Raw genomic sequence first — 24,473 nt, 5'->3', positions numbered from 1 at the left:
ACACGGACTTGTTTTGGAAAGGCACCAAAAAGCCCGGGCTAGCACAAGCATGGCGGACATGGCGGACAAGACGAGGACGCGAGGAGCAAACATGGACTCCTGAGCGCGTAAGACACACCACTTCTTCTTTATTAACTACGGGTTTGTCTTGAAATAATCATGTCACCGTCTCATACTATTTCAGTCACACGGAACGTCGACTGTCACATTCACGTTTGTTTCATTCATTTGTTGCCAACATTGACACAAATACTGTAATAATAATCTTCTTCTGCAACATTTTCATCTCATTCCACTTCCATTCATGACAATATTTGTATTATTGACACAAGTTGGTACGTGACAATAAAGCATACTTGCCAACCTTGAGACCTCCAATAGGCGAGGGCGGACCTACGTCACTTCCGCCTGCCAATCCCCTAGCAACCGGTCGCCATATTGAATTGGTTGAAAACAAACCAGCTCACAGCGAACACAGCATTGACAGAAAAGGCATTTAACGAGGTTTCACGGCATTTTAAACTGTTCTAAATGGCGTATGATTATGTAAATAGTCTTTCCAGTGAGGCTAGGTTAAGATACCAGTTAAAATGTTCTGTAGTTGGATTAAACGACTGCCCTTACCGCCTTCCAGCAGATGCGTGGACTGATAATCCTACACAATGCAGTGTTTCCCACAGGACAGGCATCTATTTGTGGTGGTGTGGTCGGGGGGCAGCGGCGGCAGCGGCGATGACCAAGAAGAACGCGGAGTTGGAATATAATTACAACACTTTATGTACATATTTATATACAGATTTGAACAATTAGTTATTCACTGAAATATATTTATAAATTATGGTTCTTACAAAAAATATATCTTATAAAATATAAAAGCTAAAATGTCTCTTAAAGCTCTGCCCCTTTAATTAGTGCATACATCATCTGTGTGAAGGAGTGAACATCCAACATTAGAATGTATTACTAACGAGTAGAAGTGCTCTATGTACAGTGCCGTCTAACCTTAAGTGGCAGCAGCTCAACACATGCAGGGTTCAACGTTAAGGTTTTTTTCTACTTGCCCGACTTCTCAAATCTACTTGCCCCAATATTTTTACTTGTCTTGCCTAGGTTTTTTTCTGGCTGCGTAGTGCTCATGGCTTATATCTTACTAAAATCCTTCCCGTTGACTATTTACAACACTACAAAGTATTTATTATTATTATTATTATCTATAATTACATTTAAATGGCATTGCATACATGTAAAATTAAATGCTATTTCACATTATTTGACCAGTAGCAGCTACACTCATCTGAACCGGTCAGCCACCTGTTTAAAGCCCGATCACAGTTGAAATCTTGAAATGAAGGGCCTTTAATGGCCAAAACATTAACCTGGACAACATTTTAACAGCTGGTTGGCTCAGATTTTATTCTTTTCATTGCATTCACATGTTGCAGTGGACAGTGGACAATTTAGCTTCAGTATTAATGTAGTATCTGAAGCACCGTCTCCACGTGTGTTTATTGACAACAGGGTTATAACCTGGACACGTTAGCTCGTCGGTATGGTAACAGGTAGTGATGGGTTGATGAGGCTTCATGAAGCGTTTTTGACACATTGCAAAACTGTATTGATACTGTGTCGATACTGTGTCACTAAATACTGACATCTGCTGGACATTAAAAAATCCCTACATGCAACCTATGGACCGACTCAACTGACACTGATTTTATGACCTAGTATATACAATAATATAAACCAAGTCATTGTATTTCATTTAGGATTATTTCATAACTTCATTTAAATACAAATATATTTTTTTAATCTTTTTTAGATACAGTCAATAAATAATGTGAACATGTATCATAACATGGAAATCTAAGAGAACGTGTTGTGAATGAGGATGCTTGTGGACCTGGAATTTTTTATTTTTTTATATACACATTTTTATTACAAAAAAACCCCGTTTTTCCAACTTATTCAATTTTAGACGCTTTCTCTTCTTAGTTATTTCTCCGGCTGTAGAAAAGAGCCGCTCACAGGGCACAGAGGAGGCGTCAGTGCGACACGGTTCGCATATCGGTCACGTGACCAAAACAGCTCATGATCGGTCACGTGACTTTCTAAAAGCGGTACGCGCACCGACACAGGGTTTTGCTTTATGAGCTCGACGCATGCGCCGATGCATCGGTGTTGCCGGACCCATCACCATTAACACGTGACTGTTACTACGTGCGTCTGCCCCGGCCACCACACTGTCAGTGAAACGCTCGGTGAAATCGCGGATTAACGTTAAATATATGACGAGCCGCGAGTGATGCAGCTATAACCTATCTACCTATAACCTATATTATGGCAAGAACACTGTCGGGTGTTTTCTTTTCAAATGTTTCTTCATAGCCGTTGTGCTGCTATGATAGGCCATTTCCGCTCGACACAGTGTGCATACAACAACTGTCAAGTGTTTGGCTTTTTTCGCTGTGCTTATCCCACACTTGAAGGGATGTACCAATGCTGAATGTGGCTTCTGGATTTCACTCAAAAGACCAGACCGTAGTTACTTTTTCCTTTTATTTTCCTTTAGTTTGCAACAGTTTTTCCAACGAAGAAACAGCTTCTTTTTTCTTCTTTAGTCTTTTTAGCAGTCTTTAGCAGTGTTAGTAGACTTTAGTTTCTTTAGCTGTCATTAGCTGTCTTTAGTAGCCTTTAGTAGCCTTTAGCTTCTTTAGTAGGTGAAAAACCTTTAAGGACAAAACACCACAAGATTAACATGCTGTAAAAAATCAATCAATTATCAATCCCATAATTTACAACTATTAATTAGCTATCAAACTCTTAACCATTAAACAAGTGCAAGAAAATGGACACATCTTTTCCCTTTAAGTTAAAACAGATTTTAAATAAATTGTCTCAACATAAATGCACCAAGATACATATAAAATACATTTAACACCAGAAACACAATAGATAAATGCAACAGAAAACCCAATATGCAAATACATAAATACCTAACCAATTAACCACCTATTTAGATACATATTTAAAATCCATATTCAATATAAATATATTATTAATTTAGCAGTGAAACACTCAATCTTAAACGCTGTCTACTGGTAGAAAAATGCCCCTTTTTCTACGCCCTCACCAACACAGTTAAATCCAACACTTTAAATTGAGCGACTTCACCCTCCTGATGAAGCAAACTGCTCCAACATTTATCAAACTAAGCAAAGAATATCAACACTAAACAACAGTTACATAACACACTGTGTGTATTTAGCCTCCAGACTAAGCACGCTACATGCACACAACCCCGCCCCCCCCTCCCATCTCACCAGCGCAACAGGTGCGCCACACCCACGAAGAGAAATATTAAATCTTACATACTTTTGGCACAACTCTGGGTTTTCTGTAATGAACTAAACCTTTTTCCACTCTGCGCTGGCGTCTTTTGTACTCCTTGATTTGACACAGCGGTCTAATTACCGGGCTCGCGCACCAGCAGATGAGACAGGAGCGCGCCGCGTTATACCTGCGCGCGAACGTAAACTGATCGGCTCTGATTTTATAAGCCGACTGGCCGAAATAATGCCGAATTATATACATTTGTTTATTGAAATACTCCCAACACTTTTGACGACTTTTGGCGTGCTTTTTTTCCCTCGCTCGCACCGCTCGCATCATCTGCTTTGCGCTCCGCCATGACGGCAGTGTGACGTAAATATGCGACGCGTCGAAGCATAAAAACGACGTTGACGTATTTACGTAACCGATGACGTCGACTACGTTGACGCGTCGTTTCAGCCTTAAAGGCAATATAACATACATCCATAAACGTGGATGCATATGAAAAAGTACAATATATTTATCTGTACAGTAATCTATTTATTTATATCTGCACCTTATCGCTCTTTTATCCTGCACTACCATGAGCTAATGCAACGAAATGTCGTTCTTATCCGTACTGCAAAGTTCAAATTTGAATGACAATAGAAGGAAGTCTAAGTCTAATATTATCTGACCACACTGGAGTTTTTCTCGATGAAATGTTGCACAATTTTCGTAGGTTTTCATGGCGGCGACAGACAGTTTTAGCAAGCACAAAAACAATGTTTTCATGCTCAGATTGACTTCATATTTAAGGATTGTGAGGACAGATATGTGTGCCAATATATACAATTATATGTAACCTACATTCGGGTATAATTTTGTAAAGTATGTAAAATTTTGCGTGTTGATTTTTTGCAATTTGGCGGCCGATTGTCACGTACCTACTATAAGTACAATTTCCAAATTTCCCGGAGTTCCACAATTTCCAAGATATTTTTTTCCCCCCATTCGAAATGAATTTGGCAATTTTTCAAACTTACACATTTCCCACATTACTTAACTGAGTTAAACTAGACATCGACCGATAGGTTTTTTTTCATGGCTGATGCGATTATTAGTAGTCAAGGAGGCTGTCAGGTTCAAACACCAGTGTTTCCCACACATTCATTTATTTGTGGCGGCCCGCCACGAAAGAATTACGTCCGCCACAAATGGATTTTTCAGCTTTTGACTCGCTCGACCGCTCATAAAAGCAATGGGACTGTCTGTGAATGTTGCTTGTAGTTACAACTCCGGTGCAGTAGGTGGCGGTAGCCTACTATGCATTGTAACTCCGCCAATAGCACTTAATTCACGTGGTGGGCCAGAAGAAGAAGAAGAGGGACGGACGGACGGGATCAAAATACGAGGGTAATATAGGTTATAGGTAGATAGGTTATAGCTGCATCGCTCGCGGCTCGTCATATATTTAACGTTAATCCGCGATTTCACCGAGCGTTTCACTGACGGTGAGCAGCCTGACGCTGCTTCATTAACACCGCCGCTGTTTTAAAAAAAATTCTTTTTAAAAAAAAAATATTTTTATTAAATCAACATAGAAAAAAACCCACACGATACACTTTCAACTAGTGCATCAACCCAAAAAAAAAAAAAAAACGCCGCTGTTTTACTCGGGGTCCGGGGCAGACGCACGTAGTAACAGTCACGTGTTTTCATTCAGACGAGCTAACGTGTCCAGGTTATAACCCTGTTGTCAATAAACACACATGGATTGAAGCTAAATTGTCCACTGCCCACTGCAGCATGTGAATGCAATGAAAAGAATAAAATCTGAGCCAACCAGCTGTTAAAATGTTGTCCAGGTTAATGTTTTGGCCATTAAAGGCCCTTCATTTCAAGATTTCAACTGTGATCGGGCTTTAAACAGGTGGCTGACCTGTTCAGATGAGTGTAACTGCTACTGGTCAAATAATGTGAAATAGCATTTCATTTTACATGTATGTAATTATAGATGATAATAATAATAATAATAATAATAATACCGTATTTTCCGCACTATAAGGCGCACCGGATTATTAGCCGCACCTTCTATGAATTACATATTTCATAATTTTGTCCACCAATAAGCCGCCCCGGACTAAAAGCCGCGCCTACGCTGCGCTAAAGTGAATGTCAAAAAAACGCTGCGCTAAAGTGAATGTCAAAAAAACAGTCAGATAGTTCAGTCAAACTTTAATAATATATTGAAAACCAGCGTTCTAACAACTCTGTCCCAAAATGTACAAATGTGCAATCACAAACATAGTAAAATTCAAAATGGTGTAGAGCAATAGCAACATACCGGTAATGTTGCTCGAACGTTAATGTCACAACACACAAAATAAACATAGCGCTCACCTTCTGAAGTTATTCTTCATTCGTAAATCCTTCGAATTCTTCGTCTTCGGTGTCCGAATTGAAAAGTTGCGCTAGCGTGGGATCCAAAATGGCCGGTTCCGTCTCGTAGAAGTCATCGGGAGTCAGTGTCGCTGTTGTTCTGTGAATCCTGCCTTCCGGAAAGCTCGGACCACAGTTGTGACCGAAATATCTGCCCAAGCATTTACGATCCACTGGCAAATGTTGGCGTATGTCGTCCGAGGCTGTCTGCCCGTCTTAGTGAAGGTGTGTTCGCCTTCGGAGCTGTGTGAAAAAAGCCACCCGGCCTCTTCGCGTAAACTTCCCTTAACCACTCGCTCATCTTTTCTTCATCCATCCATCCCTTCGAGTTAGCTTTTATGATGACGCCGGCTGGAAAGGTCTCTTTTGGCAAGGTCTTCCTTTTGAATATCACCATGAGTGGAAGTTAGCATGGCAAGCTAGAACCACAGTGAAGGATGACTTCTCATTCCCTGTGGAGCGAATATTCACCGTACGTGCTCCCGTTCCACAGTGCGGTTCAGTTGCTGTGAAATACGGTAGTAATCCGTGTGCGGATGGAGAGATTGCGTCTTTTTATGACCCGGATCGTTTAGTAGGAGCCATTTTGTGGTCTTTACAGATGTAAACAGGAAATGAAACGTACGGTGATATCCGCGCGTTTTTTCTTCTTCTTCCGGGGGCGGGTGAAGCGCTTCCTGTTCTATGGGGGCGGGTGAAGCGCTTCCTGTTCTATGGGGGCGGGTGCTTTCCTTGGCGGTTGCTTGCGTAGAAGAAGAAGCGCTTCCTGTTCTACCGGGAAAAAAGATGGCGGCTGTTTACCGAAGTTGCGAGACCGAAACTTTATGAAAATGAATCGTAATAAAGCGCACCGGGTTATTAGGCGCACTGTCAGCTTTTGAGAAAAATTGTGGTTTTTAGGTGCGCCTTATAGTGCGGAAAATACGGTAATAATAATAATAAATACTGTGTAGTGTTGTAAATAGTCAACGGGAAGGATTTTAGTAAGATATAAGCCATGAGCACTACACAGCCAGAAAAAAACCTAGGCAGGACAAGTAAAAATATTGGGGCAAGTAGATTTGAGAAGTCGGGCAAGTAGAAAAAAACCTTAACGTTGAACCCTGCATGTGTTGAGCTGCTGCAGCTTAAGGTTAGACGGCACTGTACATAGAGCGCTTCTGCTCGTTAGTAATACATTCTAATGTTGGATGTTCACTCCTTCACACGGATGAGTATAGAAAAATATGAAGGGCTGGACTTGGAGAGGAGGTAGGCCTACAGTCCGGACCACAGTTGTGACCTGTTCAGCAGCAGCAGGAGGAGGAGGAGGAGGAGGTTGACTGACTGTGGCAGGACACCTCTGCCTCTGTTTCACTTCATATTGCTGGTAAATAATATGGTTGTAGTAGTAGGCTAAAGTTAAATTATTTAGTATTCACTAATTAAAGGGGCAGAGCTTTAAGAGACATTTTAGCTTTTATATTTTATAAGATATATTTTTTGTAAGAACCACAATTAATATATTTCAGTGAATCACTAATTGTTCAAATCTGTATATAAATATGTACATAAAATGTTGTAATTATATTCCATCTCCGCGTTCTTCTTGGTCATCGCCGCTGCCGCCACCATTCCCCGACCACACCACCACAAAAAGATGCCTGTCCTGTGGGAAACACTGAACACTGATGACATCTATTAAACAAGACAAGAGGCAAAGAATTAAACAGAGACAGAGTTCAATTTGCACTCAATATATTGAGGAGAGTCGCCCGGACATTTAATCCTTCTACAATCTCCAGCACGCTCTGTCAAAAGATTGTATGCCTCCTTTTATTTTGAACCCTCTCCGACCACCTGGCTGGCTGTTTCCAAAGGATAAAAGTCGCAAAAAGTTCACAGAAAAGGTCGTAAACAATTCACAGGAAAGGTCAGTTCAAAAACAGTTCGTAAAATACTTCAAAAAGAGTTTGTCTGGAAATTGGGCAGATCCTGTCATCTCTCCGCTCTGAAGTCTTTGGGCCAGAACAACATCCTTCATCACCACACATGAAAGAACACAGGAACACCATCTTGCTTCCCCCTCCTACACAGTGGAGTTTTACGAGCCTTACTCTTTAGGGATGTCCCGATCCGATATTTGGATCGGATCGGCTGCCGATATTTGCCAAAAATTGCGTATCGGCAAGGCATGGGAAAATGCAGATCCAGATCCAGTTTAAAAAAAAAAACTCCGGTCCGTGTTTTCCAACGCACCGATTTAAATAATACATTCCACTTTTCTGCTGCTTCGTAATTTCCGTTCCGCATTTTCCAGCATACCTTCAACACATCCACAGGTCTGTGGATTCTCACGCAGTTGCTTTTAGCTGCTGGCATTACACGACAGGCTCTTCCCACTCTTTCCTGTGTCTCCCTCTCACAGACAGCAAGTGCACCTTCTTACACACGTCACGTCATACGTCACATACGTATACGTCCTCCCCGAGCAGAGGGGTAGCAGTATGGCTAACGTTAGCTGTGATGCTAGCGCAGCCGTGCGAGCAACGCTCCCTCTAAGGTGCTCGCCTGTGCAATTGCGCACTGTTTAAGCGTCCTCTGCGCATAGCAAATCTATGCCACGCACAAAATCAAATAAAAAAATAAGCGCATAACAATTTTCGACACACGGACACGACAGAGAAAACAGTTTTCGTCATCATTGTTCAAATATTGTGACGTCTGTCGAGACGCTTATCTCCATTCGGTGCCACACGTCCACACCATCAAAATGCAGAGGCAAAAATTTCCACATCAACACCGTATGAAAAAATTAGTGATTTTTTTTAGTTGTGATTTTTTTGTAGACATGCAAGCCTTGAAAGAAAATGTTGAAAATCAAGACTACATTTCCTGCAAATGGGTGCATTTCTACCCTATATTTTAACTTTAGATTTATTCTCATATCAAACTCTTTTGGCTGTCTTTTTGACACTTACATCCGGCACCCCCCTCCACACCCTGGATTATAAATAATGTAAATAATTCAATGTGATGATCTTGTGTGATGACTGTATTATGATGATAGTATATATCTGATAGTATATATCTGTATCATGAATCAATTTAAGTGGACCCCGACTTAAACAAGTGTAAAAACTTATTGGGGTGTTACCATTTAGTGGTCAATTGTACGGAATATGTACTTCACTGTGCAACCTACTAATAAAAGTCTCAATCAATCAATCAAAACACATAGAATCATCATACTGCTGTGATTATATGCATCAAGTGTTCATTCAAGGCTAAGGCAAAATATCGAGATATATATTGTGTATCGCAATATGGCCTTAAAATATCGCAATATTTAAAAAAGGCCATATCGCCCAGCCCTAGTTCAATTATGCCATTTCTGTTTGTCATGTATAATTAGGGCCCGCATGGCCCATTGCATAAGGACTCCCAAAGGGAGTCCTTATGCAATGGGACATAAGGACCTATTGAATTTGTAAGGTTTTATTCTTTATTATTATTCTTCCGCACTTTGCAGCTTTGCGCTGTAATTTGACCCCCTTAACATACTTCAAAACTCACCAAATTTAACACACACATGAAATGTAGGTCTCACTTAGACCTACTTTTCATTAATTAATTTCCTCGGGCAAAAATCTACAGGAAGTTGGCAATTCCCCCTTCAAGACAAAAAAGTACTAAAAACAGTCACTTTTGCCTCTTTGAGCTGTAATTTGACCCCCTTAACATGCTTCAAAACTCACCAAACTGAACACACACATCAGGACTGGCTAAAATTGCGATCTAATAAAAAAACCTAACCCCAAATCTCAAAATTGTGCTCTAGCGCAATTTTTTAATGAAACGCACAAAAAACTGCTCCTCGGATGAAAAAACTGACAAAACTGCCTGTAACTCCCACTGGGAAGGTCGGAGAGACATGAACAAAAACCTCTATGTAGGTCTCACTTAGACCTACATTTCATAAATTGACAACCCCAAGCAAAAATCAACAGGAAGTTTGCTATTCCCCCTTCAAAACAATTTTTTTGTAAAAACCGGTCACCTTCCTTCAAAAACTATCTCCTCTGAGCGCGTTTGTCATTTCGGCTTCAAACTAACACAGGAGAGAGATTAAACCCTTGTGTATAAAATAACAGAACAGCGTTTTAATACCTGCTCCGGTTTTGATTTTATGACCCTTCAAAGACCCGCTGCGCTGATGCTGCTGCGCTGCTGTTTTTTTAAGATGGCTGCTTAAAAGCAGGAAGCACCAACGTGCCCACACAATGCAGACAAGGTAGGTACACTAGACAAAAGTCTTGGGACACTTCAGACTAAAAGTAGACAAAAGTATTGGGACACTTATGACTATCACTGGACAAAAGTATTGGGACATTTAGGACTAGCACCTGCCAAATACGCGGGCCCGACCAATGCTGCTTGCAGCTTTAATTTTGTCTATTTTGTGTTTATCCTTGAATAAACAGGTCAGTTTCTTGTTACCAACCATTGTGTATTATTCAAACTCCCCTAATTCAGCTGGCTAGTTGTTATCAAGAGTACTAAAACCCTTTTCAACATGATTCTGACAACTAAGTAGGCTAAATAACTTTAAACTTTAATACATGCTCGGATAGGCCAGTATCGGTCAGTGTCGGTATCGGTCAGTATTGGTATCGGATCGGAAGTGCAAAAACCTGGATTGGGACATCCCTATTACTCTTGGTAGGTTTCAAAAGACAGCCTTTTGTCTTCTTGTCAGGAACACAATGTAATACAAAGTTTTTGTGATCATTTAGAAACAATTATTCTAACAGAGGCTGTTAGTTATTAAAACATGAATATTATACGTCAGTAAACAGCTGGACAAGGCTATAAGTTGTTTTTTTTGAAAATTTTTATAAGGAAAGGTGGGAGCAGTAACAACATAATGATTCTTGTAGTGACTTCTGTTATTGTGTTGCAGGAGCGGTTGTCTTCTCTAATGTGGAGGAGATTGCTGCTCAGGGCGACCACCTGTCCATCTCAGGTGGGACCCCTAAGCTCTGCCTCCCAGAGAGATCCGTCCTCCCTATTTGTGGGCCTAATGACTCACAGACCTGCCCGGGCGTGGTGTGGCCCCGTCAGGGCGTACAAAAAAGATGCCAAATCCACGGCGGACTTCCCCGTCAGTCCCATCACCGTCACCGACATCAAGCAGTACCTGCGCTCCAAAGAAGTTCCCTTCCGCGACGGCTTCAGCTGCCTCCACGCGCCCACCATCTTCACGGACACGGCCACCAGGGGGGAGCGCTTCTCCTTGTTCGTGGACAAGACCACCGGGCAGTTCCTGTGCATGGACACTCAGGTGGAGGGCAGCTGGGAGGACCTCCAGGACTGCCTGGAGGTCATGCAGAAGGAGGAGCAGGACTTCCTCAGCCCGCACGTGCTGCTGGGATACCCGGAGAGCGCCAAGGAGCAGGATCAGCGCGAGTGGGAGCTGAGGGAGGTCCAGGGCATCTGGTCCAGCTCAGTGGCGTTCTCGGACCTGACTGAAGACGAGGCCCAGCTGGTCAAAGCCATGTTTCAGGTAGCTGCTCCCCGCCACAGGAGAAGAACACGTGCCTAACACACCTACTAGAGATGCGCGGATAGGCAATTATTTCATCCGCAACCGCATGACAAAAGTCGTCAACCATCCGCATCCACCCGAATTAACATTTAATCAACACCGCACCCGCCAGTTGTTATATATCTAATATAGACGATGCAAGGCATTAGCATACCTGCCAACTACTCCGGTTTTCCCGTAATTAGTACGGTTTTCATCAACCTATTCCGGGTTACGGTTGCAGTGATAAAAAATACGGTTTTTCCATCCATCCATCCATCCATCTTCTTCCGCTTATCCGAGGTCGGGTCTCGGGGGCAGCAGCTTAAGCAGGGAAGCCCAGACTTCCCTCTCCCCAGCCACTTCGTCCAGCTCCTCCCGGGGGATCCCGAGGCGTTCCCAGGCCAGCCGGGAGCGATAGTCTTCCCAGCGTGTCCTGGGTCTTCCCCGTGGCCTCCTACCGGTCGGACGTGCCCGAAACACCTTCCTAGGGAGGCGTTCGGGTGGCATCCTGACCAGATGCCCGAACCACCTCATCTGGCTCCTCTCTGATAAAAAAATACGGTTTTTCATTAATTTAAAAAAAAAAATTGTTTTAAAATGCGCGAGGCTATTTATAGCACCGCTGCCAAGCACGAGGCACCAGTTGCCATTGTTTCCAAACGAGCGAACAATCATGGAATCAGCCGGAGAAAAATCGCAAACGAGTCTTAAACCGAAAAGAAAACTGCAGTCATTCCGTGAAGAATATTCAAAAGCCTATCCGGGAATAATTATCCGTTTCAAAAAGGGTGAAAACTACGCGAATTGCACCTTGTGCAGACAAGATTTTTTGATCGGACACGGAGGAAATAGCGATGTAAAAGACCACGTTGGGACAAAAAAACACAAGTCTAATGCCGTTGCTTGCGATACAAGTGGAAAACTTTCAACGTTTTTCGGATTTTAGCCACAAAAAGGTAATGACACCAATGTTATCTATTGGAATTGTTTAGTACTGTTATACTGTTAAAAGTGTTTATACTATTTATGCTTTCAAGTCCAAGTTGAAGAAATCTTGTTAAATGTTGACAGCATAACTACCAAAATACAGAAGTATGTCCTTAATATTTTTGCAGTGCTATTTCTGTTGAAAAGTTCAAATGATTACATTAGAGATGTGATGTGACACTTTTCAAGTGTCTGATGGCTTCAATTAATTTTCATTAATTTTTCATATTTTGAATTCTTTTGAAAGGCTTACAAAAAAACTACATTTGAATTGTAATTCCATGCTATTGACAGGACTATTAATTTTAATGAAGTTAGCTTACCATGTTTACAGTATGATAATTGTGATAGAAATGTGAATTTTAGGCACAGAATATTTTTTACAATTGAACAAGGCAGTAGATTATACAAGCTTGGACAGAAAGTTAATTTTTTTTTTTTTATGGAATTGTTTAGTACTGTTTTACCATTTGTTTACTGTAAAAAGTGTTTATACTTTTAATGAACAAATTGAAGTCTTGTGAAAGGTTGACAGTATAACTGGCATTAACTGTCAAAATAATTTCAAACTATTGAAGTTAGCTTACAGAATAAACATGTCAATCAACCCATATGATTTTTGCTGTAATATTTTTGTTTTGAAAAGTCACTGTGACTGATAGAAAAGTGATGGTTTTAGCAACATTTTAACCTGTCTGATTGCTAATAATCATTTTGCGTCGGGGGGCGAAGCCTGAACCCCCCACCAGGACTTTGTCCTGGACCTACCGGGGCCTGCGGCCCCTGGACCCTGGCTACTAGGTTTTTCTGATTTCAAAAGTTGGCAGGTATGCATTAGTGAGGTTATAAAGCTTTTGCCTGTTAAAGAAAGGCGACTGATCCAATGCAGCAATCATCTGGGAGCCGCGCTGAGCGCACCTCCAAGCGCGTGGAGGTGCGATGTCCCTCGCACCCGGGCTCGCGCCCGAGGCTTCAGCGCGCACCGCGGCGCCCATCCTACTCGTCGCGGCCTAGCCCTCGCGGCTCTCGCTGCCGGCGACGGCCGGGTATGGGCCCGACGCTCCAGCGCCATCCATTTTCAGGGCTAGTTGATTCGGCAGGTGGGTTGTTACACACTCCTTAGCGGGTTCCGCCTTCCATGGCCACCGTCCTGCTGTCTATATCAACCAACACCTTTTCTGGGGTCTGATGAGCGTCGGCATCGGGCGTTTTAACCCGGCGTTCGGTTCATCCCGCAGCGCCAGTTCTGCTTGCCCCACCCCTTTCGTGAGCGCACTGCGCGCGGAGTGACCCCTGTTACGCGCCCCCGGCAATGGGGGTGGCGGGCAGGTAAGCTGCGCGGGCGGAGCGCGCGGAGTGACCCCTGTTACGAGCCCCCGGCCACGGGGGTGGCGGGCAGGTAAGCTGCTTACCTGCTGCGCGTGACGCCGGCCGCGGCGAAGGCGGACGAGGCGGGGTGTCGGTGCGGTGGGCGCGGTGGGCGCGGTGGTGACCCTGGACGTGCGTCGGGCCCTTCTCGCGGATCACCTACGGCTCCCGGTGGGGCCCTCTCAGGGGAAGGGGCCTCGGTCCCGGACCCCGGCGAGGCATCCCTTCTCCGCTCCGTAAAAGTGTCCATCTCTTTTTTTTTTTCTTCTTCTGTTGTGGCATATGCTGCAGGTGCCTGCTCGTTTTTCGTATGTGGGTAACAACATTTAACTATGTATATATATTTACCAATTGGTTTAACTGCCACCCGCCTGAATCTATTTAAAATCTAATTTTTTTTTATTTCAACCGCCCGACCCGACCCGCGGATAAAATCTAATTTTTTTTTATTTCAACCGCCCGAACCGCGGATAATCCGCGGACTCCGCGGTTGTGTCCGCAAACCGCGCATCTCTAACACCTACTGTATTTTTCAGATTATAAGTGGCAGTTTTTTTTCATAATTTGGCCGGGGGTGTGATTTATACTCTGGAGCGATTTATGTGTGAAATTATTAACACAGTGCAGATTACCGTAAAATATAAAATAATATTGTTTATCTCATTCACGTAAGAGACTAGGCGTATATCAGCAATCGTCACACACACACACACACACACACGTCAACCAATAAAAATTTGGCGCGGGCGGGTCATGGCAGAAGTGCGTTGTGGAAAAAAAGATGCCACCTGCTACTTCTTCCGTACCTATGAAAATTGACCATTACAACATTGGCGGTAACTTATAAAAACTGAGAAGGGCTGAGCAAATATGGCACCGAAAAGGAAATCATATACTGCAGGTTACAAGCTGGAAGTAGTAAAATATGCAGCAGAAAACGACAATCGAGCAGCAGAAAGAAAGTTTGGAGTAAACGAGAAACTTTTAAGGAACTTGGGAAAAATTTCCCCCAAAAATGCGACTTATGCTCCAGTGTAACTTACTGTATATATGTTTTTTTCCCTTCTTTATTATGCATTTTTGGCCGGTGCGACTTATACTCCGAAAAATAGGGTACTCAGTGGCCTAGTGGTAGGTAAGTAGGTAGTAGAGATGCGCGGATAGGCAATTATTTCATCCGCAACCGCATCAGAAAGTCGTCAACCATCCGCCATCCACCCGATGTAACATTTGATCAGAACCGCACCCGCCCGCACCTGCCCGTTGTTATATATCTAATATAGACGATGCAAGGCATTAGTGAGGTTATAAAGCTTTTGCCTGTTAAAGAAAGGAGACTGATCCAATGCATCACAGACATTCGCGTGCCACGCTGTCACGACCCAGACGCACACCAGTGCGCAATTATATGGGAGCCGCGCTGAGCGCACCTCCAAGCGCGTCTCGCTGCCGGCGACGGCCGGGTATGGGCCAGACGCTCCAGCACCATCCATTTTCAAGGCTAGTTGATTCGGCAGGTGGGTTGTTACACACTCCTTAGCGGGTTCCGACTTCCATGGCCACCGTCCTGCTGTCTATATCAACCAGGGTGAGCCCCACCCCTTTCGTGAGCGCACTGCGCGCGGAGTGACCCCTGTTACGCGCCCCCGGCAACAGGGGTGGCGGGCACGTAAGCTGCGCGGGCGGAGCGCGCGGAGTGACCCCTGTTACGAGCCCCCGGCCACGGGGGTGGCGGGCAGGTAAGCTGCTTACCTGCTGCGCGTGACGCCGGCTGCGGCGAAGGCGGACGAGGCGGGTGTCGGTGCGGTGGGCGCGGTGGTGACCCTGGACGTGCGTCGGGCCCTTCTCGCGGATCACCTCAGCTACGGCTCCCGGTGGGGCCCTCTCGGGGGAAGGGGCCTCGGTCCCGGACCCCGGCGAGGCGTCCCTTCTCCGCTCCGTAAAAGTGTCCATCTCTTTTTTTTTTCTTCTTCTGTTGTGGCATATGCTGCAGGTGCCTGCTCGTTTTTCGTATGTGGGTAACAACATTTAACTATGTATATATATTTACCAATTGGTTTAACTGCCACCCGCCTGAATCTATTTAAAATCTAATTTTTTTTTTATTTCAACCGCCCGACCCGACCCGCGGATAAAATCTAATTTTTTTTTATTTCAACCGCCCGAACCGCGGATAATCCGCGGACTCCGCGCTTGTGTCCACAAACCGCGCATCTCTAACACCTACTGTATTTTTCAGATTATAAGTGGCAGTTTTTTTTCATAGTTTGGCCGGGGGTGCGATTTATACTCTGGAGCGATTTATGTGTGAAATTATTAACACAGTACAGATTACCGTAAAATATAAAATAATATTATTTATCTCATTCACGTAAGAGACTAGGCGTATATCAGCAATCGTCACACACACACACACACACACGTCAACCAATAAAAATTTGGCGCGGGCGGGTCATGGCAGAAGTGCGTTGTGGAAAAAAAGATGCTACCTGCTACTTCTTCCGTACCGATGAAAATTGACCATTACAACATTGGCGGTAACTTATAAAAACTGAGAAGGGCTGAGCAAAAATGGCACCGAAAAGGAAATCATATATGGGACGGCGTGGCGCAGTGGAAGAATGGCCGTGCGCAACCCGAGGGTCCCTGGTTCAATCCCCACCTAGTACCAACCTCGTCATGTCAGTTGTGTCCTGAGCAAGACACTTCACCCTTGCTCCTGATGGCTGCTGGTTAGCGCCTTGCATGGCAGCTCCCTCCATCAGTGTGTGAATGTGTGTGTGAATGGGTAAATGTGGAAGTAGTGTCAAAGCGCTTTGAGTACCTTGAAGGTAGAAAAGCGCTATACAAGTATAACCCATTTATCATTTATATACTGCAAGTTACAAGCTGGAAGTAGTAAAATATGCAGCAGAAAACGACAATCGAGCAGCAGAAAGAAAGTTTGGAGTAAGCGAGAAACTTTTAAGGGACTGGCGAAAAATTTCCCCAAAAAATGCGACTTATACTCCAGTGCAACTTATATATGTTTTTTTCCTTTTTATTATGCATTTTCGGCTGGTGCGACTTATACTCCGGAGCGACTTATAGTCTGAAAAATATGGTACTCAGTGGCCTAGTGGTAGGTAGGTAGGTAGGTAGGTCTTTATTGTCATTGCACAAGTACAATAAAACTTTGTTTTCAGCACAAACCCGTTCAATAGTGATGGGTTGATGAGGCGTCATGAAGCGTTTCGACACATTGCAAAACTGTATTGATACTGTGTCGATACTGTGTCACTAAATACTGACATCTGCTGGACATTAAAAATCCCTACAGGCAACCTATGGACCGACTCAACTGACACTGATTTGATGCCCTAGTACAGGGGTCACCAACCTTTTTGAAAGCAAAAACTACTTCTTGGGTACTGATTAATGCGAAGGGCTACCAGTTTGATACACACTTAAATAAATAAATATATTGTCATTTGTAAGTTACACGTAAGTGTGATTTAAACAAGAATAGCTAAATAAATACATTTATATATATAAAAAAATGGGTATTTCTGTCTGTCATTCCGTCGTACATTTTTTTTTCCTTTTACGGAAGGTTTTTTGTAGAGAATAAATGATGAAAAAAACACTTAATTGAACGGTTTAAAAGAGGAGAAAACACGAAAAAAATTAAAATACAATTTTGAAACATAGTTTATCTTCAATTTCGACTCTTTAAAATTCAAAATTCAACCGACAAAAAGAAGAGAAAAACTAGCTCATTTGAATCTTTTTGAAAAAATTAAAATGATAATTTATGGAACATCATTAGTAATTTTTCCTGATTAAGATACATTTTAGAATTTTGATGACATGTTTTAAATTGGTTAAAATCCAATCTGCACTTTGTTAGAATATTTAACAAATTGGACCAAGCTATATTTCTAACAAAGACAAATCAGTATTTCTTCTAGATTTTCCAGAACAAACATTTGAAAAGAAATTCAAAATACTTTGAAATAAGATTTAAATTTGATTCTACAGATTTTCTAGATTTGCCAGAATAATTTTTTTGAATTTTAATCATAGTAAGTTTGAAGAAATATTTCACAAATATTCTTCGTCGAAAAACCAGAAGCTAAAATATTTATTATTCTTTACAATAAAAAATTTTACTTGAACATTGATTTAAATTGTCAGGAAAGAAGAGGAAGAAATTTAAAAGGTAAAAAGGTATATTTGTTTAAAAATCCTAAAATCATTTTTAAGGTTGTATTTTTTCTCTAAAATTGTATTTCTAAAAGTAATAAGAAGCAAAGTAAAAAATAAATGAATGTATTTAAACAAGTGAAGATCCATCCATCCATCCATTTTCTACCGCTTATTCCAAGTGAAGACCAAGTCTTTCAAATATTTTCTTGGATTTTCAAATTCTATTTGAGTTTTGTCTCTTTTAGAATTAAAAATGCTTGCTAGTAAATAAATACAATTTAAAAAATAGAGGCAGCTCACTGGTAAGTGCTGCTCTTTGAGCTATTTTTAGAACAGGCCAGCGGGCGACTGATCTGGTCCTTACGGGCTACCTGGTGACCGCGGGCACCGCGTTGGTGACCCCTGCCCTAGTATATACAATAATATAAATATTTCATTTAGGATTATTTCATATCTTCATTTAAATAAAAATATATTTGTATCTTTTTTAGATACAGTCAATAAATAATGTGAACATGTATCATAACATGGAAATCTAAGAGAACGTGTTGTGGATGATTGTGGACTGGGAATTTTTTTAATTTTATTTTTTTACACATTTTTATAAAAAAAAAAAAAAAAGTTTTTCCGACGTATTACATTTTAGACGATTTCTCTTCTTAGTTATTATTTCTCCGGCTGTAGAAAAGAGCCGCTCACAGGGCACAGAGGAGGCGTCAGTGCGACACAGTTGGCGTATCGGTCACGTGACCAAAACAGCTCATGATCGGTCACGTGACTTTCTAAAAGCGGTACGCGCACCGACACAGGGTTTTGCTCTATGAGCTCGACGCATGCGCCGATGCATCGGTGTTGCCGGACCCATCACTACCGTTCAAGATGAGACAAACAAACAGTGTACAGGGTTACAGAACAGGAACGCTGATGGGTCGCCACAAGGTGCCCTGTAAAAGATGGGAAAAAGGTAAAATGCTGGGGAAGGATGAGTCAAAAAATACAATCTAGACTGGGCTCCTAAAGGGGCCCAGTCTGGGGTGGGAAAAACCTCCATAGCAAAGCACATATACATATTACAACGTACATCTTAGTCATAGCTATTTTATCAGTTAAAATAAGCTTTTTTTTAAATCTCATAAATACCAATTTTTAAAATTAATTATGACAGTTTATCTCATAATTTCGACTTTCTTATCGCATAATTTAGACTTTTTCATTTTATAGTTATGACTTAAGATCTCATAATTTGGACTTTCTTTCGACCTAACGTGGGGGTATTTTTTTTTTTTCCAGTGGCGGAAACAGGCCTCCATAGGAAGCAAACCAAATAAGACATTTTAAAGAAAACATATTTACTTTATAATCCATATTGTCCAATGAACCAGTGTCCTCTGCAGTGGACGTTTGTCCTGCCAAATAGCCCTGTTATGGAAAACAGAAATGTCCACGGCTGAGGACGCTGGTTCTCAGGACGATACATGTTACAGGACACTGAATCAGTCCGGTATAATCCAATTCAGTAATCACAATTTATTCTCTTGCAAGTTTTGACCAACACTGTCAGAACAGTTTTTATTTACTTGGTTGCAGTTTTGTACTTAAATTGAGCACATTTATTTGCACTTTTCTGTTGCTGCATTCCAGGTAACACAGAACCTTTACCAGTGACCGATAACACTGATGCACAATGCTTTGACCTTTACACTGTAAAAAAAAAAAATCTGTAAAAAAAACGGTCATCTACTGGCAGCTACGGCTGCCAAACAAAAACCATAAAATTAAAGTAAAACATTGTAAACCAAATAATGATCAAAAACATTATATTTACAGAAATTTTCATGAAACGTTTTGCGAAAAAATATCGTAATTTTACAGATTTTTACTAAATTATTAAGATCAATCACCTTTAATAAAGTGACGATGCAAACAGTTCTGCAGAAAAATACGTCCCGGCGTGGCGAAGTTGGTAGAGTGGCCGTGCCAGGGTTGCTGGTTACTGGGGTTCAATCCCCACCTTCTACCATCCGAGTCACGTCCGTTGTGTCCTTGGGCAAGACACTTCACCCCTTGCTCCTGATGGCTGCTGGTTAGCGCCTTGCATGGCAGCTCCCGCCATCAGTGTGTGAATGTGTGTGTGAATGGGTAAATGTGGAAATACTGTCAAAGCGCTTTGAGTACCTTGAAGGTAGAAAAGCGCTATACAAGTATAACCCATTTATCATTTAGATCTAGCAACAGAGGGAAGGGAGTGCGAGGTCATGATGGTAGGCTGCAGCTCTCAGGCGCTGACCATCCATTCATCACCCCTATGGGATTTGCGACGAGGGCGTTGGAGTGGTTAGAGCAGGGGTCACCAACCTGTAAGGACCAGATGAGTAGCCCGCTGGCCTGTTCTAAAAATAGCTCAAATAGCAGCACTTACCAGTGAGCTGCCTCTATTTTTAAAATTGTATTTATTTACTAGCAAGCTGGTCTCGCTTTGCTCGACAAAACTCAAAATAGAATTTGAAAATCCAAGAAAATATTTGAAAGACTTGGTCTTCACTAACTGACAAAGAAACAGATAACAGATTTGGTGTCCAGTTGAAAGTGTGACATGATTTATTTCAACACTTTTGTATTTGACATGAGTTATTATTTGTACAAACATGGTGCAAAGTCGTTCATGATTTGTTAAAAAATGTTAGTGGCTAGCTAGTTCAAATGGGATATTGTGATTTCACAAGACTGTCTTAGAAGTCATCATTTGAAAAATGTGCACTTAGAGAAAATATACAAATAAAGTGTTGCATATTGATATTTATCCGTTTCTATACATATTTATTGTGAGAAATCATGAAGATGATCAGTGTTTCCACAAAGATAAATATAATTAATTATTAATAATAACATAGAGTTAAAGGTAAATTGAGCAAATTGGCTATTTCTGGCAATTTATTTAAGAGTGTATCAAACTGGTAGCCCCTGCGATGAGGTGGAGACTTGTCCAGGGTGTACTCCGCCTTCCGCCCGATTGTAAATGAGATAGGCTCCAGCGCGACCCCAAAAGGAATAAGCGATAGAAAATGGATGGATGGAAACTGGTAGCCCTTCGCATTAATCAGTACCCAAGAAGTAGCTCTTGGTTTCAAAAAGGTTGGTGACCCCTGGGTTAGAGTGTCCGCCCTGAGATGGGTAGGTTGTGAGTTCAAACCCCGGCTGAGTCATACCAAAGACTATAAAAATGGGAGCCATTACCTCCCTGCTTGGCACTCAGCATCATGGATTGGAATTGGGGGTTAAATCACCAAAAATTATTCCCGGGCGCGGCACTGCTGCTGCTCACTGCTCCCCTCACCTCCCAGGGGGTGATCAAGGGAATGGGTCATATGCAGAGGACAAATTTCACCACACCTAGTGTGTGTCTATCTGTGTTGGCCCTGCGATGAGGTAGCGACTTGTCCAGGGTGTACCCCGCCTTCCGCCCGATTGTAGCTGAGATAGGCTTCCCCCGAAGGGAATAAGCGGTAGAAAATGGATGGATGGATGGACAAATAAAGAAGTTATTTACCAGACATAAAATAATAAAAGATTAAATACAAAAAAATAAGTTATTTACCTGACATAAAATAATAAATACAAATAACGAAGTTATTTACCTGACATAGAATAATAAAATGATAAATACAAATGAAGTTATTTACCTGACATAGAATAATAAAATGATAAATACAAATGAAGTTATTTGCCTGACATAAAATAATAATTAAATACAATTAAATAAGTTAAATACAAATAAAGAAGTTATTTACCTGACATAAAATAATAAAAGATTAAATACAAATAAAGAAGTTATTCACCGTACCTGACATAAAATAATATATACACATAATAAAGTTATTTACCTGACATAAAATAATAAAAGATTAAATACAAAAAAATAAGTTATTTACCTGACATAAAATAATAAATACAAATAACAAAGTTATTTACCTGACATAGAATAATAAAATGATAAATACAAATGAAGTTATTTGCCTGACATAAAATAATAATTAAATACAATTAAATAAGTTAAATACAAATAAAGAAGTTATTTACCTGACATAAAATAATAAAAGATTAAATACAAATAAAGAAGTTATTTACCTGACCTAAAATAATAAAAGATTAAATACAAAAAAATAAGTTATTTACCTGACATAAAATAATAAATACAAATAACAAAGTTATTTACCTGACATAGAATAATAAAATGATAAATACAAATGAAGTTATTTGCCTGACATAAAATAATAATTAAATACAATTAAATAAGTTAAATACAAATAAAGAAGTTATTTACCTGACATAAAATAATAAAAGATTAAATACAAATAAAGAAGTTATTCACCGTACCTGACATAAAATAATATATACACATAACAAAGTTATTTACCTGACATAAAATAATAAAAGATTAAATACAAATAAAGAAGTTATTTACCTGACATAAAATAATAAAAGATTAAATACAAATAAAGAAGTTATTCACCGTACCTGACATAAAATAATATATGCACATAACAAAGTTATTTACCTGACATAAAATAATAAAAGATTAAATACAAATAAAGAAGTTATTTACCTGACATAGAATAATAAAATGATAAATACAAATGAAGTTATTTACCTGACATAGAATAATAAAATGATAAATACAAATGAAGTTATTTGCCTGACATAAAATAATAATTAAATACAATTAAATAAGTTAAATACAAATAAAGAAGTTATTTACCTGACATAAAATAATAAAAGATTAAATACAAATAAAGAAGTTATTCACCGTACCTGACATAAAATAATATATACACATAATAAAGTTATTTACCTGACATAAAATAATAAAAGATTAAATACAAAAAAATAAGTTATTTACCTGACATAAAATAATAAATACAAATAACAAAGTTATTTACCTGACATAGAATAATAAAATGATAAATACAAATGAAGTTATTTGCCTGACATAAAATAATAATTAAATACAATTAAATAAGTTAAATACAAATAAAGAAGTTATTTACCTGACATAAAATAATAAAAGATTAAATACAAATAAAGAAGTTATTTACCTGACCTAAAATAATAAAAGATTAAATACAAAAAAATAAGTTATTTACCTGACATAAAATAATAAATACAAATAACAAAGTTATTTACCTGACATAGAATAATAAAATGATAAATACAAATGAAGTTATTTGCCTGACATAAAATAATAATTAAATACAATTAAATAAGTTAAATACAAATAAAGAAGTTATTTACCTGACATAAAATAATAAAAGATTAAATACAAATAAAGAAGTTATTCACCGTACCTGACATAAAATAATATATACACATAACAAAGTTATTTACCTGACATAAAATAATAAAAGATTAAATACAAATAAAGAAGTTATTTACCTGACATAAAATAATAAAAGATTAAATACAAATAAAGAAGTTATTCACCGTACCTGACATAAAATAATATATGCACATAACAAAGTTATTTACCTGACATAAAATAATAAAAGATTAAATACAAATAAAGAAGTTATTTACCTGACATAGAATAATAAAATGATAAATACAAATGAAGTTATTTGCCTGACATAAAATAATATGGATGGATGGATAGTGTGTGTGTGACAATCATTGCTACTTTAACTGAACTTTTACTTAACTAACTTGTCCTGTTCTGTCGCAGATCACAAAGATCTCCAACGCCACGCTGAAGAAGTTCGGCGTGCGGCTCTTTAAGCCCACCAAGAGTCTGGTCTTCCCCTGGTTTGGTGGACCCGACTCCTCCTTGAAGGGCGTGAAGCTGCTCTCCGCTCAAAGTGCGGGCGGCGACAAAGTGAGCTACAACGAGGCCACGGTTCCAAAGTGGAGCTCCTACAACAACCTGTTCGGCCTCCCGCTGGTGGGCCGCATGGACTCCGACGTGGTCCTGACCGGAGGCGAACTGGACGCGCTGGCGGTGAGCCAAGCCACGGGCCTGGCCAGCGTGGCTCTACCGCGCGGCGCCAGCTGCCTTCCGCCCGCCCTGCTGCCCTACCTGGAGCAGTTCAAGCGCGTGACGCTGTGGCTGGGCGGCGACATGCGCTCCTGGGAGGCCTCCAAGATCTTCTCGCGCAAGCTGGGCCTGAGGCGCTGCTCGCTGGTGCGGCCGGGCGAGTACCGCCCCTGCCCCGGCGAGGCGCTGGCCCAGGGCAAGAACCTGAGCGGCATCATCAAGGCCTCAATCCCGGCGGCGCACAAGTCCATCGTGTCCTTCAAGCAGCTGCGAGACGACGTGTACGGCGAGCTGGTCAACACGGAGCAGGTGGCCGGCGTCAAGTGGGCCCGCTTTCCCGACCTCAACAGGATCCTGAAGGGTCACCGCAAGGGGGAGCTGACTGTGTTCACAGGTGACCTTGACACTACTAACGATGTTTCTTCATCGCATCTTGAAGCAATATTATGCAAAAACTGAAATATCTCAAATCCACTTTGCTTTTGTCAATTCAAATGATCATTATTTGCAAACATCTCAGATATACTTCTCAAAATATGCTAAATCATCTGCTGGCGTAAGAAGGAAATGTGACTTGAAACAGGG

The 24,473-nt window shown here is 40.9% G+C and overlaps 1 protein-coding gene across 2 annotated transcripts in view; it reads left to right on the top strand.

Annotated features, from left to right (window-relative positions):
- Nucleotides 1-24,473, top strand: part of twnk (twinkle mtDNA helicase) — a 52,121-nt gene that overhangs the window by 7,708 nt on the left and 19,940 nt on the right. Inside the window, exons 1-3 of one of the 2 annotated variants that reach the window (XM_061932004.2) lie at nucleotides 9-107; nucleotides 10,694-11,296; nucleotides 23,580-24,282. In XM_061932004.2, coding sequence (XP_061787988.2) covers nucleotides 10,712-11,296; nucleotides 23,580-24,282 — 1,288 coding nt within the window. In that variant the 5' untranslated portion in view covers nucleotides 9-107; nucleotides 10,694-10,711. Of the gene's footprint in view, nucleotides 1-8; nucleotides 108-10,693; nucleotides 11,297-23,579; nucleotides 24,283-24,473 lie in introns of those variants that run through there. The other variant, XM_072912699.1, reaches the window with a different exon arrangement.

The sequence above is a fragment of the Nerophis lumbriciformis genome, linkage group LG39 (assembly GCF_033978685.3).
Source record: "Nerophis lumbriciformis linkage group LG39, RoL_Nlum_v2.1, whole genome shotgun sequence".
NCBI classification, from domain to species: Eukaryota; Metazoa; Chordata; class Actinopteri; order Syngnathiformes; family Syngnathidae; genus Nerophis; species Nerophis lumbriciformis.
This window is presented reverse-complemented; position numbering and strand designations above follow the sequence as displayed.